General features: G+C 40.9%; 1 protein-coding gene across 35 annotated transcripts in view; it reads right to left on the reverse strand.

The window, feature by feature from the left end:
- dlg2 (discs, large homolog 2 (Drosophila)) overlaps positions 1-14,900 on the reverse strand; it is a 153,146-nt gene that overhangs the window by 32,511 nt on the left and 105,735 nt on the right. For 34 of the 35 annotated variants that reach the window (XM_058626678.1, XM_058626680.1, XM_058626689.1 and 31 more), the window contains 3 exons: positions 5,464-5,517; positions 4,598-4,648; positions 2,921-3,045 (listed from right to left, as the gene is read on the reverse strand). In XM_058626678.1, coding sequence (XP_058482661.1) covers positions 2,921-3,045; positions 4,598-4,648; positions 5,464-5,517 — 230 coding nt within the window. Of the gene's footprint in view, positions 1-2,920; positions 3,046-4,597; positions 4,649-5,463; positions 5,518-14,002; positions 14,553-14,900 lie in introns of those variants that run through there. The other variant, XM_058626705.1, reaches the window with a different exon arrangement.

Raw genomic sequence — 14,900 nt, forward strand, 5'->3', positions numbered from 1 at the left:
GAGTTAAAAAAAAATGCTCAGTCCCTGAGTGAGTGAGTGAGAAAGTTATAGCATTTGTGACCTTTGTTTGTAACCCTAACCCAAAACTTGTATAATGACAAAAAAAGTTAGCCAGGGTAAAGGTAGCCATTTTTGTCTGTACTGATGCAAATGAGGTGTCTCACACAACCTGTCATCATGTACCAACCTGATTAAAACTAATAAATATTTCAATAAAACTCAAGAAAAGTGCAAATTGAGCCAAAATAAATGTGTCCAGGAAACATTTCAGTGATTAAACAGGGGAGCTGGGGTGGGTTTAGTCTTGACTACATGCTTTCAACTGCTCCAAAATCAGCCTCCATGAAAAACACTTGAAACTACCAAGCAGTCCCCGAAGCCTAGCAGGGTGCATTAAGCATGCTTAGTGCTGTGCTACAGTGTCCCACAGCAGAGACAGGAAGTGTGTCTGGCTTTCTTTTCTTTTAATGACAGAGAAAACAAAATCCCCCAGCAAGCCTTGCCCTCCTCATGGAGATTAGAGCTCCCTCCATCCATAATGCATAAAGTCTCCCTGCCCACCTTGGAGTGGGTGACCGTCAATTAGTTTAAGTGTGATTTATGCCCGGCCCCGTCTTCCTCCGTGATTCGCCCGAGCGATGCCGTGCATGCTTATGACTTCTCCCGCCGACAGTGTGACTCGTACTGGACAACTTTAAGGAAACACTGAAACTCAAACAAAGGCTGAATAAACAGAGGACTTGTTTGACCTGTGATGGACCGATCTTGTGATAACAGTTACGTAAGAGAAGTGATGTCTACTCTACCCAGCATGCACTGGGGCAATATATTCACAGACATACAGTAGGTCTCATATTATAAATGTCTCTGCAGCGTTAAAGATACAGTTTTGTTATGTAATATTTAAACATTTGCATTTCCCCCAGTGAATGTGGCTATACTTTAATACATGTACTGGCTATTGTGAATGCATGAGTGAGTTTGCACTGACAATGATGGTTACATGCAGCAGTATGCAGCACTGTCAGGACCAAGACGGTGCAGCAGTCAAAACACTTCTTATCCCTTGAAGTAATGCAAGTAAAATGTTTATATATAATATTTTTATGTTGTTAGTTTATATTTCAGGGGTAATGCAAAAACACGGCGTCAGGATTAGAGCTGAAACATTACTAAATGAATCAGCAACCATTTTGATAATCGATTTGTCGGTCTGAAGCTTTGTCCATGATTAAAACAAGATTTTCTTAAATGTGAAGATTTCCTGGTTTCTTTGATCCACGTAACAAAGAAATCATTAAAAACGGAATCATTTTGGTTTGTCATTTGAGAGCATCATCATTTCCCAGGTTTGACAAACTGGACCAAACTATGACTCGATAAACCATGAAAATAATGGACAGATTAAGCGATTATGAAAATAATTGTTAGTTCCGGATACAATCACATTAAAAACTTGTATTTTAATTTCTAGTCAAAGCCTATTTCGTGTGTTTTTCTATGAAACACCACATTATTTAATGCAACAAGCAAGTTTTTGTCGCTATTTTCAATAATGTATAAACACTTTGTGCACATAGTCTCACATATATCTCATTGAGGCTTGAGATTTGGGAAACACTGACTGCAGTTACCACCAATCTATTTTCAAATAAAGTGTTAAAAAAACCCTATTCTGTTAACACTGTCACGCATGCGGGGAGACGCAGTGATGCAGAGTCCTTCATGGGCTCATTATCGTCAGAAAGGCTCCAACAAACTTTTTAAAAGTCAAGCTGCGGCTCTCTGGTTTCAAGTGTTCATGTTTAATACTAAACAGGCTGTGATCTCAGGTGTCGGGAGCTGCGGCGGCTGGAGAGTTTTCCCCTGAGTGAGCTTTCACTCCTGTTGAGTAATGGATGAGCTTGGGTTGTGTTGTTGCTGCTTCATAAACTACGATATCAGAGGATCTGACAGACTGTATCTCTACCCTCACTGTTCATTTATAGTCACAAGGCTGGTACAGAATAGAGCTTTTTCCATGGTAAAGTGACTGACTAAAGTAAAATACAGTAGTTACTCATTTGAGGCCATGTTTGATCATTAAAATACCATACAAACTATTACAATTAAACACATAGTACAATTTTAATACATAAGCACAATACTGAGGACAAACTCAAAATGACCTAGGGCCCAGTGAACTTCTAGTCTGGTCAGGAGGGAAAAATTAACTGTTGATTGATTAACTGTCAATGATTAGAAATTCAAATTATATCTTCATAATCCATCAATATATTGCAAATAAAAAAATAGTCAGGATGACGTTAGACACTATTTCAAAGTAAAAAGTGTTTGTTTTGACATATAGTTGCCATAAAAGAACATGATCATGATGGAAACTGAATATATTTATCACAAAAACAGGCAGAAATAAAATAGAATCAAAAACGGAATCGATAATAACATTAAGACAATTGTAATTCAAACATAAGACATGCTTGTACGACATTAAATGTTGAATTTAACACATTTAATAATGTGATAAATATTATACATGAAAATATCGTTGATGGGCCAGTTTTCATTATAACCTTATAGTAAATATAGGGCAATGGAACATCGACTGGGGGGCCGCATGTGGCCTGTGAGCCCGAAAATGGTGTGGGTTCAGAACTGGCTCAGTCAGAGTTATGAGAGCCAATATAATAGTGCAGGAGAAGCAATGGTTTTTGGTCCATAATAAACAACGATGAGAAAAGACACAGTATACGGTATCTGTTCTGCAGTTAAAGTCAAACCTCTTGAGACTCTAATAGTTTTCTTCCTGTTGGATCTAAAAAAAACACCTTGCTTGTTGTCTCCTACCACGTGTGTGTGTGTGTGTGTAAGTGTGTGTGCGTGTGTGTGTGTGTGGGGGGGGGATGTGTAAAAGACTGACCTGAGCCGTCCGTCTTCTGCTGCCGCACCTCCAGGGATGATCTTGGTGATGAAGATGCCAGGGTCGTCACCGATGTGCGGGTTATCCGTCCCTCCAGCGATGCTAAAGCCCAACCCTGAGTTACCCTGCGGTCAAGGACAGGAGTCAGAGACACACTGGGCAACAATGTAATCTGTCTAAGAGCTACAGTGTGTTTCTTAGACTGTCAAAAGGACACAATTATGGCCCTGTGTTTGTAATACTATTACAGAAACAGTCAATTTCATTGGATAGCAATGAAAAATTTTTTTGTCACTTCACTGTCAGATGAGTGCAAACATTGGCATAGATCCCAATAGTGATTCTAGATGTTTTCACCATTATGGTCTTTCTAATTAACATTCCTGTGCTGTAGTTGGCCTATGACAGCTGTTAAGAATAAAAAAAAAACATCAAATTATTTTAAAATCAGTGGGTACAACTGCTCATGCAAGTGAAAACGCATCGTGTGTCGCATTGTCCACACTTTTCTACACGAATAATGACAGAATGTTCTCGCCCGCGTCCTCCCTGCCTTTAAAGTACGCACTCGGCTGACCTTTCTTTGACTTTTAATTCTTCATAAAAGCACTGCAATTTATTGGAAAGCACATCCAATATAGATGCATAATTTAATACTTTAGTGACACTGCTCTCAGTGTGATTATAAAGTGGTCAGAGGTGTCTTCAGCAGTAAAAAAAAAAAAAAAAAAGCCACAGTTGCTGCCTCTCACCTTGCTCTTCATTATTATTATCACAACTCCACTGTGACATACTGTATTTGGAAGTGTTGCCTCTGCAAATAAAAATTCTCCCGGATGCTCAATCACAAAATGAAAGGCCAGCTTTGATGAAGTTGTTAGCTGATGGAAACAGCAGCTCCTCCTGATTACAAACCCCACCGTCTGTGTCTGCAGGACACTGCTGTCTGGAGCAACTAAATCAAATTTAGGATTTGGCTCTCCGGGCTGACGAGCGGAACAGACACACGCCTGTTAATGTATCTGGTCATCATCTGATAACAAAGGATACAGAATAATGGAGGGAGGCTGATTACGGTCTGTATGAAGTCATTGCTCCACTACAGACTACAGACTTTCTTTGTCGCATTCAGTTTTGCTTTAGTTCGTTCTGGCTTTCTCTTTTAAAATCCACACCTGCCTTTACCCATTTGGCCCGTAATTTCATCTCTTGGTGCTAATGTCTAACACCACATCTGCCAGTTTTACTACATGGAAAAGATATATCAAATATAGTGAGATGGGGAGCTGCAAAAAGGGTCTATATGTAATAAATGTATAGAATGGTAGTGGTTAGCACTGTTGCCTTCTCAGCAAGAAGTCCCGACTTTGCAAACCTGGTCGGAATAAGGGCCTTTCTGCATGGAGTTCTCCAGTTTCCTCCCACAGTCCAAAAACATGCAGATTTGGGTATTGGGCAAATTGGACACACAAATTGACTATAGGTGTGAGTATGAGGGTGGATGGCTGTTTGTCTCTATATGTGGCCGTGTGGCACCAGCGCCCCCTGTGACCCTCATATGGAGGATAAAGTGGTTGAAGATGAGTAAGTGAAGTCATAGGATGACCACGATATGTCATCAGAGATTATTGAAACGTGCTAAGGATTAAACACAGCTGTCGGATCGGAGGTACTCACCCGCTCTAAAGTGATCTCCTCAAACTCGTATTCAATTTCTGTGCCATTGACCTGAAGAAACACAGAAAAATACAATTAAGAGACAAAAGTCACTTGTGTCAAACACTCACGCCAGTGCTGATGACTAACTCTGTTCAATTAGACTCATAAAAGGACGATGCTTGGCAATTCAACATATTAAAATACGGAGGTGACAGGTGCTTTCTGTGTTAAATGGGAAACAGTTTTCAAGTGACAGTTCATTACCATTAGTTATTTTCCTGCAATATGGAGATTAGTTACAGAGCGGTTGGTCTCATTCTATATCTTACCGAGATGATTAATTACCTCCATCATTATGCATCCACGCAGGAAGTTTATGTGATGTCGCGCGTTGTATTCCCAGCAGAGCATCGGTTTTTCGGCAGCATCAGAAATTATTATCAGAGCTCACGGAAGCAATCAGGGCCTAAAGACTAAATTAGCACCAGCAGGAACAGAACAGTGCATACCGGCATAAACAGGGTTTATCTGATGTGACGTGTGATATAATCTCGGCTCGTCAGTCTGCGGACGAAGCTCTGACACGTGTAAACGTGAGTATATTCACGGAAATTTGGATCATTTGTTAGTCTTGCAACTTTTACTTTGCACCAAAGTTTAATTTATTTGCTGCTGATGTAAGGGTCTTACCGTACAGTGTGCTCGTCTTTTATTCAATCATCCAACGCGATGACCTCATTTGTTTTTATTAAGATTAAGTTGCACAACCGACGTAGTCGTCGAGCATAAAGGACTCATTCTTTAATTTATAAATGTGCTTTTATGCTTTACATCTGCTGGATGTTTTGATCTACTGCTGGAAATACACAAACATTTAAACTCACGTAAGGAACCGACTCCAGAGTGTCTGTGTTGACGATTATCGGAGCAGGACTGGCCTGTAAGAGAGACAGAAAGAGAGAGAGGGGAAAACAAGAGTGAGACCCATCATTGTCCTACTTTCAGGGTACAAGCTTGTGGATCTCTGCATCATCAACAATTTAACAGACTTCCATTTGCTGCACGGCACCATAAATACTCCGCTCCCTTTTGTGCATTCAGCACTCGGATGGCGTTATTATAGCTGAATGGGCTTAACAAGAGCGCGGGACGAGAACACGGGCAGTAAATGAGTGGAGGTGGTTAGTTTGTATTGTTCCGACATGTAAATGTGACACCTCTTTTGCCCCGATAGCACGGAGTATTGTGATTGCAACAACGGATTCGTACAGGAGTTGTGAAATTGCGCTCCTGTGTGCGATGACAGCATGGAAAAAAAACCAAACTCAAAAATATCTGTGCTAACAGGAAAAATTCACAATAATATTTACCTGTTTATTGACATTAGTGCTTTTCATAAAGCGATTATTTACAGAGACACTGTTGATAATGAAGGAAAACGCTATGGAAGTCAAAGTAATAATCTTGCATCCACCATCTGCTCTACATATTAATGGGCTTTTTTTCCTGGGATCATATCTCACCCTCTCACCAAACCTCACAAATCCTACTCAACTAACAGCTCTTCAACCCAGATACCAAGATCATATGTTGCCATAGTGTTTCTGCAAACCACATTCAGACACAGTACGTGTGGTTACAAGCTCTAAAAACAAACAAACACAATGCAATGTCCTCTCACAGTTACAACAATCTTCCGACATTTGGTCTCAAAATGCAAAAAAACCCTTTTCTTTCTGCACAGAATGCGCTTCTACAATGTTCTCCATGGCTTACAATAAACTAAAACCGCAATATAATTTAGAAGACCAAGCTGCAGCTTTACCCGTGTTGGCTTGACTGCCGCGCTCTCTGTTCCGTATTGTATATTGGAAGCTCAACCTGCACTCAGATAATATTATTGCTGTCATAAATGTATGCAGCATGAAACAACAAATGGCACATCACACACACACACACACACTCTGATTATACTTTGTCCTGCTGAAAGTGAGCAGATGGTTGAATCCCAAGAGAGGAACTCTGAACTGTGGCCACAGTGTGACTGAACATTAGAGGAACAGCAGTTCAGATTGCAGTCCATCAATAACGAGGCTGATGCACATGACTCACTTCGAAACATGGTGTTCACGGATCCACTGAGAGAACAATTTGGAATATGTCATTTGACCCGGTCTAAATGACATGAATACAACCCAATCGAGGGTAATAACAAAACGTTGTACCCTCACCTGTGTACCATTAGAATAAACAGGAATGAAATATCATACTTGTTTTAGAATAGAATAGCTTTTATTGTCAGTCAGTCATCATCTACCGCTTTATCCTCCACCAGAGGGTCGCGGGGGGTGCTGTGCCAATCTCAGCTACATCGGGCGATAGGCGGGGTACACCCTGGACAGTTCGCATTGTACATAAAATAAAGCTACATTTGCTGTGCCTTTTAAGTCAAAATAAAGTCATCTAATCCTGTCACAATTCCTAGAATAAAAATGCCACTTTTTTTGTGTCCGACACCAATATCACAAAATTGAGTATCTACTGATACTGATACCAATATTAGTCCGATACAGTCATTCTAGACCATTTATGAACTATGAAGCAACACATTTGTGCGGAGTCATTTCAAAGACACAGTTCTCCAACTTCCTACAAAGAAGAAATAACCACCCCAAACTTGGCTCAGCTAAAATGCTTTTGCTGATATTTTACTTGAAAAATATACTATACTAAGTAAAAGTAGAAAGTATTCTTCTAAAAATATATATCCGATCCAGTGATTTTGACCAGTTTCGGACCGATTCCGATACCGACTGATACCGATTCCCATCCCTAATACACACACACACAGACTTTCTTTCTCTACAGGGTTGGCTAACATTATTCATTCATTCATGGTTAATAAATGAGTGGTGGTTGAGACATCAGCCATAAGTGCAGTTATGTCCTCAGACTATGAGCATAGTCTCAATTTTATAAACAGAATTGATAATTTTTATTAAAACAGCCAATAATGTCACTGCTGAAGACAAGCATTTTGTTTTCTTTTAAAATTAAATATTTTTTTTTAAATAAATTATCACTTGTAACATGTTCTTTTCCGTCCTTATAACTGAGTCCATGGTGCCACTGCCCTAATCTACATTTACAAACACTAAATATAGAATCTTTTTCATTATTTTACATGTGTTTCTGACACGAACGCAGCACAAAGTATTTGCTTAAATGTCATAAACCATGTTGCACCTTGCACCAGATGTTTCATCAACAAACCTCTTTATTTTGGCAATTCAGCAAAAGGTTGTTGACTGGCCTGGTGAATGCACGTCATTTACCTGGGTACAACCATAATGCACAATAGGAAGAAAGCAAGCTGGTGAACAACATATGTAGTGGATGTAGACGCAGTAGATACAGTGTCATGTACCGTTTACTAACGCGTTGTTTAAGAACAAGGCAACAGCCTTTTTAGCAGGAAAATGCAGCCTGACAGTTTAAAAAAACCTGATAATTATGTTCAAGGTGCTGAGCTGAGCTCAAAATTACCCGAGATCGCAAAAACACAACGGTGCATTAGCTGAGAAAAAACGAGTGTGACCCAGGACTTCCCACAGGATCTAATGTTAACGTCTTGGTGCCTGATGTCACATGACAGCTGCAGAGGTCTTGTGGAGTCCATGCCTGGAGGCGCTAGTGTCGTTTTAGCAGCGTGAGTGTAAAAAATACACAACATCAGACAGGTAGTTTACAAGTTATGGCTGAAGGCAAAGGAAATGAAGCAACAACGTGATCACTGATAACAAAAAAATTAGCCTCTATGATAAAATATGTAGAAAAAAAACAAAATAAAAAAAGTAAAAACTATAATTCAAAAGAAATTGAACAATTAAAACGGCGGAGCAGGTATTGAGGAAGTCTATAGCAGCATCTCCAGCAAGAATCATCTACACAATCTAAAGGTTAATTGCCACAATTATCATCTTTTCAAGGCACATGAATAATGGAGTGTTCCTCGCACGGAAATTATTCCATCAGCATGTTTTCAAGATTAGACTGACTCTATCCGAGTGTGCGCTCTCATGAATAATCAGTGAAAACAACGTCAACAACAAAAAGATTACTACTATACCAGACTGGGATAACACTTAACTAATCAATTTTTAAGTGACCGTGACAGAACACAATGTGAACTTATTACTATTATGTTTGAATTTCGTTCCACAAAAGGTTTCCCGCATTTTGTTTCAGGTCTGTTATTATCTTATGTTACTTTACCCTGTGGAAAACATATTAACATTCTAAATTCTATTCTATTCTATTTAAAAAAAAAAAAAGATTTCCGCATGCATTTCTTGCAGCTACATGGAAACATCTCAAAGATTTAACATGGATATATGCTGGATGATATGCGAGTAATCACCACCTCTCATCTTAATCCTGAAGCTTTTCCATTGGTGTGAATTATTAAACCTATCCAAACACCAGAGACTCCTCCTCTCTCATCTGAGACAGACTGGCCTGTGAATTTAACAGGAGGAGAAACATCGGGAGTTTGACTGTGCAGAACTGTAGAGCCAGATTAAAAAAAAAAAAAGTGTTGGGAGAGGAATGATGACTTGCTGTGCACGGACACTAATCGAGTGAATGATTGCAGAGCCATTCGTTCTCTGAGAGGGAGAGAGAGAGAGAGAGAGAGCGGATATGGCACGAAGCACAAAAAATGACTTCAATCAACACAAAATAGCAGCAAGTGGCCTCCTGTCACATACATCAAATAATACAGTACGCTACTTCTCAGACATAATGTCACTTAAAGCTCTTGCAGATGGACGCTCGCTCACAGAGAAAGAAACAAATTGGCTCTCGTACAGTAGAGCAAATTTCTCTTCACTGTGCCGGAGAGCAGGGAGCTCAACTGATGTGATTGTAGGTCAGGAAAGTGTGTCATTAATCATATTTCTGTCAGTAGATTCTCTCGCTCTCTCTCTGCTGACCACTGACTGTCATCTCTGCAGCAGTCACACGGGTCAGCGGGGTGGAAACGCGTGTTCACCTCACGAGCGGCACCACAGCGAAGAGAGCACAACCTTTCATATACAAGAGGATACAGTGGTTCTGCGTAGTGTAGTCACACAGTCACGTTAAATCAGAATAAATTAGATTGTTGTGTTGCTGTGTTTAAATATAGAACACACACACACATACAGCATATACATACATGTGTTAATGTATATGTATACTTAGAGTTCATGTGTGCGCAAGTATAAAAGAACACTTTACACTTTAATATTTAGTTAGTTAGTTAGTTTTAATTAGGATTAAGAGTGGGTTTGCTGATTTTTTTTTATTAGTTTTAGTGCTAGTTTTTTTGTAATATGGAGTAGATGCCATCTTAAAAATGTGTTAGGACATGGAACATGGAATGACCATCCCTGCATCAAATATTGCAAATTAATAAAAAATACCAAATATTAATAACAATGATGTGCATCATACCAGGTGAGGAAAAACATGAGCAAAATTAAAAAACCCAATAAAAGACGTTTGATTCCCTTAGATGAACAAACTCAAACCCAATTAACTACACAACATATGTTATGTTTACGCTTTCAAAATTGCCGGCAGGGAAAAAAAAAATACACTTAATATGAACCAAAAAGGATTATGTACTATAATAACCCTATTATGCAATAAACACATACTGAACTGACATACAGTATAGTGTTAACGTATCAAATTAAAACATAAAAGATTGATGCACTCTGCAGAATTATGCTCCATAGCTCATAACTTGGACACTGCTGCTGTATAAATAAATCCACATGTATGCAAACACACACAGACCACGGAGAAGGAATGGCCGCTCAACTGAGCACATAAATCGCACGCTTAGCCGCACTTTAGACTCATTTGTCTTCTTCTTCTTCATGCTTCCTAAACATCACCATGTGACCAAATGCCCCCAAACAGCACATTAAGGCAGTGGTGCAGCAGCAGCAGCAGCAGCAGCAGCAGCAGCAGCACCATTGGAAAGATGAATGTCTATTAAAACTGGGTCATCTATGTAGTAGAAATGTGACATAATATTTGAAGCAAGTGCCGAAAATTGTAATTTTGGCTCATGTAGATGAACGACAACAACTCCCAGCATGCACTGCGCTCGCTGCCCCGCGAGAGTCTCAAGCTTCGAAGCAGACAGCGCTACTTGTGTAAATGTGCAAATCCCCGTGAGGAATTAAATATATAATGAATATAACAATACAAAACAAAATACTTGCCACCCACATGCAAATCGGTGAAGTATCCCTTTAATATTAGTCATCATTATTATTATATTATTATTATCACACCACATACATTAAACTGTATTTATGTGTATATGGGTATGTATTGATACATAGACACTGTAAATCTTTATCTGTCCTCTTACCCCCCTACTGACCCCTGTCCTCTTACCCCTCCATGACATCAATATTATTTATTTATCTATTGGTTGATCCCCTCTCCATTTGCCGTACATGCATCACCACTGCACACCCATATAGAAGCCAGGATTTATGATATTGCATCTCTATATTGCCCTGTCCCGTTTGACCTGTCCACACCTGTCTCGTAACCACTTGATTTCACAATAAAATGAATAAAATAAAGGCAACTCCCCACCCGCTGAAATTCTTGGTTTTACATTTTTAAGCCATATTTGAATCAACACAGCAGATGTCAGTGTGTGCGTAGTGATAATAACATAGATGATGATGAAGTGAATTCAATTTTCATAACATTAAATCTCAATATCAGAGTATTATACAGTGACGATGAAATGTTATGAACAGTTCAGTGTCCTATAGTCAAATGTACAGGCCGCGTTGAGAGATCTGTACTGAATGTGACAGCTGGCTGATGCTCTGGGACCAGATGCTTTCCTTCATGTCGACTTCCTCATGCATAATTATTCAGTAAACACACACATGGCGACTGGCCCCTTTTTGAACCTTGGTTTTCTACAATGTTGTGTTTAGTCTTTTCTTAAAGAATTCAGACTAAGATCACACCCGTCAGCTGCAGCACGACTGCGCCATAACTCATATATTTATATGAAGAAACTCTACCGCAAAGAAACCATGCGACACGGGATACTTTCACCGGCACAGTGGGGGGGGGATTGCCTGTACTTTACTTTTTACTCTTGCGCTCACGTCGAGTTTTGCTCAATAATTCAGCGGCACGTCTGCGTAAAGTGGCTCAAGAAAACAGCGGCTTTGTATCAATAATTCACCGGCGTCTCGTGTAAAAATAGTCAACAACACAAAGTAGGATGTGGACGCTTGCTTTAGAAGTATGGGGGAGTATTTGATGGAAATGGAAAGATAAGCTCTGCAGGAGAGGAGACTAAAATGGGACTGAAATCAAGTTGAACGAGGAAGGTCATCCGTCCATAACTGATCAGTACAGATAATATTAACGTGTTCTTCTGGGTCTAATTGCGCACAATGAATGATTTATCTCTTCCAAGTGAAGGGAAGGAAAGTATAACGAATAGTTTTGCATTAGTTATGATTCAAGAAGTGAAAGGAAAGCCATGTTCAGTCTTATCAAATGTGATTTTGACATTTAATTTCACACTACTATTTAAAACATGCATTTACACCGACTTTGGTATGAATGCGTTTTCCCTCCCACTCCATGTCCATGTCAGCTTTCAACATTTCTAAAGCAGGGCAATAGGGAGAGCACTGGTGCCGCCGATTGCTGCCCCCTGTGCAATTTCCCTGCCTTGCATTTGCCTGGGTTACATGATGGATGGCCCTCCCATTACACCCCACTGGCCTTGCCCGAGGCAATTTCACTCCTGCTACAGTTGCACAAAAGCGACACACCCCGGCAATTAAAAAGACAAGTCAAGATTTACCTTTGCAGTATATTTCTTAAAGGTTAACGCTGAGCGATCACTCATCGCGCTGCCGTTAATGCTCGTCTGGGGACACGACTTCATTGAGCTGCGATAATAACGCGCTGCTTAAATAAGAACAAATGTGGTACGACTCGCGGTCGGATGACCAACTGATGTTGCATATTGGTACGACCAGACCTGAGAGACATTCACGTCCACTGGACATGCGTGCGCTGGTGTAAACAGGCTTTTAGAAAATGAGAATTAAGAGATGCGGGGGCATTTATTTTTATGAGACTGAAACTGAGAGCACATTTCATTCACAGCTGATAGTCAACTCACATCGGACAAGCACCATTCAGAAAGTGAATGTTTCCGTTTCTGCCCGTCCACACGAACTAAAATGTAGCCAGCAGCTTTTCCAGACAGGTGTAAACAGGAAGCTGTTATGGCTTCAGAAGAAGAAGAAGTCAGCTGCACAAAATGAGAAATAGAATCTTTTACAAAATGGATGACAAAGGTGAAACTCAAACTGTGTTAAAAGCACATTTCATTCACGACTGACTGACTGAATAAGAACCCGATAATGAAGTAGATGTCAGTGTTTTCTCACATACAGTTACAGTCTCCATTTCTGCCAGTAAAGCACTGCCCCAGATTTGTCAAACTAAAAAACAAGCAGCAGTGTTTCCAAACCTTTCTATTTTGGGGGGGGGGGCTTAAAAAAAAAACACAAAACAACAGCGGCGTGTATGGCAGGCCAATCTGGAGCGGTACATGAGACATTTTTAAAACTAAAATAATGTAGTTAGCACGGCTCCCGAGGCTACGTGCACACACTAATGAGACACATGTCACTGACTTTTTTTCACCGCAGCTTATATTTTTAAGTACGAAAAGACTTCACGAGGCCTTTACAACGATAAGTTTAACCACTGATGCCTACTGCCAGTCTGCGAGAGAGACAGCCAGACATAAAAAAACCGAATAAATAAAAAATATTACATAAAAACATGGCATTTTGCCACAGACACCCAACTAACCAGTTCTAAGTGATTGTTAGTTGCCACAAACCATCATCTGGATATGAAATGACACAGATTTAAGGACCTGCATAATAAAAGCCCTTAGTTCGAACACTAAAGAAGTAAATATATGATGTATGAGACCATGATCGGAGTCTTTAAGGCAGTAAAACACTTCTAAAGTCTCTTATCAAGCCTGAACAAGAAGTTCTGCCAGCATCCAGATTACCCTCCACAGGAAACTACACCACATAAGCCTGACAATAACACAATAAACCGTGTTTACCCAGATGCACCACTGGAAAACGAAGAATCTTAAGTTTGAACCATTCTCAAAAGTCTCCTTCCAAACAGCTGAGTGAGAAAATGACAGTCAGTACTACAAAACACCAAGTGTGAGTACAAGGTTTGTTTCCGTGATCAACAACAACATTTCCCATCATAAATTGGCCCGAATTCACAGAGTCCAGATGTGTCCTGCAGCTGTGTGAACAGCATCATTTTTACCTGATAGGGCTCCTGCCAGCTGTGGGTGCAGCCACACTCAGGGGGCCACAGGTCACAGCTCCCCCCCTTAGCTCTCACCGCTGCCAAGCGGCTTGGACTCCTGGAGGACATGCTGTCCAAATGGCAGGCCGCCATTCGACCCCCCTTCCGCGGGAGGGTGGCCCCGCCAGGGACACATCCGTAATGATAGCGCTGGCTCGGCTGGTGCTGGCGGTGACTGTTGGGGTGCTGATGATGCCAGCTGAGGGAGCATGGCACCTCCCCACAGCCTCCTCTTCCGTCCAGGTCCGCAAAGCAGCTCTGCTGTTTGCTCAGGTAAAGAGTCATGGTGATGCCACTCAACGCTAACCCTCTGCTCACTTCACTACTTTTGTCTCTCACTCCCGTTTTTGTTCCTCATCAAACACACACACACACACACACACACGACGCTCCTGCCTGATGAAGGAGTTGCTCACTCAAACAAAAATGAATGATGAATGAACCAAGTGGCTTGCTGCTGTAGCTGTACGGCACACAGAGGGTGTGTGAGTGTGTGCTTGTGTGTGACTGTGTGTCAGAGCTCCTGGAGCAGGAGAACGATAAATGAGAGAGAGAGAGAGAGCGAGAGAGAGAGAGAGAAAGGGGAGGGAGTAAGAGGGAAGAGAAAGCTAGAGAGGGGGAGATAGTGGATGGAAGTGAAATTGAGCAAGAGGGAGGGAAAGGGCAGTGCTGAGTGAGAGAGGACCTGGGGTGAGAGAGGTGGGGGGGGGGGGGGGGTGGGGCGCGAAGAAGAGAGAATGAGAGAGGTAGATAAGAAGAGCAGGAGACAGGGAGGAAGAATGGGGGAGAGTAGTGTGTTGGCTGCCAGCCCAGTGTCAATAAATGAATCAACTTCTTGACAGCATCCGCATCTCCA

This window comes from Solea solea, chromosome 4 (genome assembly GCF_958295425.1).
Source record: "Solea solea chromosome 4, fSolSol10.1, whole genome shotgun sequence".
Classification (NCBI taxonomy): Eukaryota; Metazoa; Chordata; class Actinopteri; order Pleuronectiformes; family Soleidae; genus Solea; species Solea solea.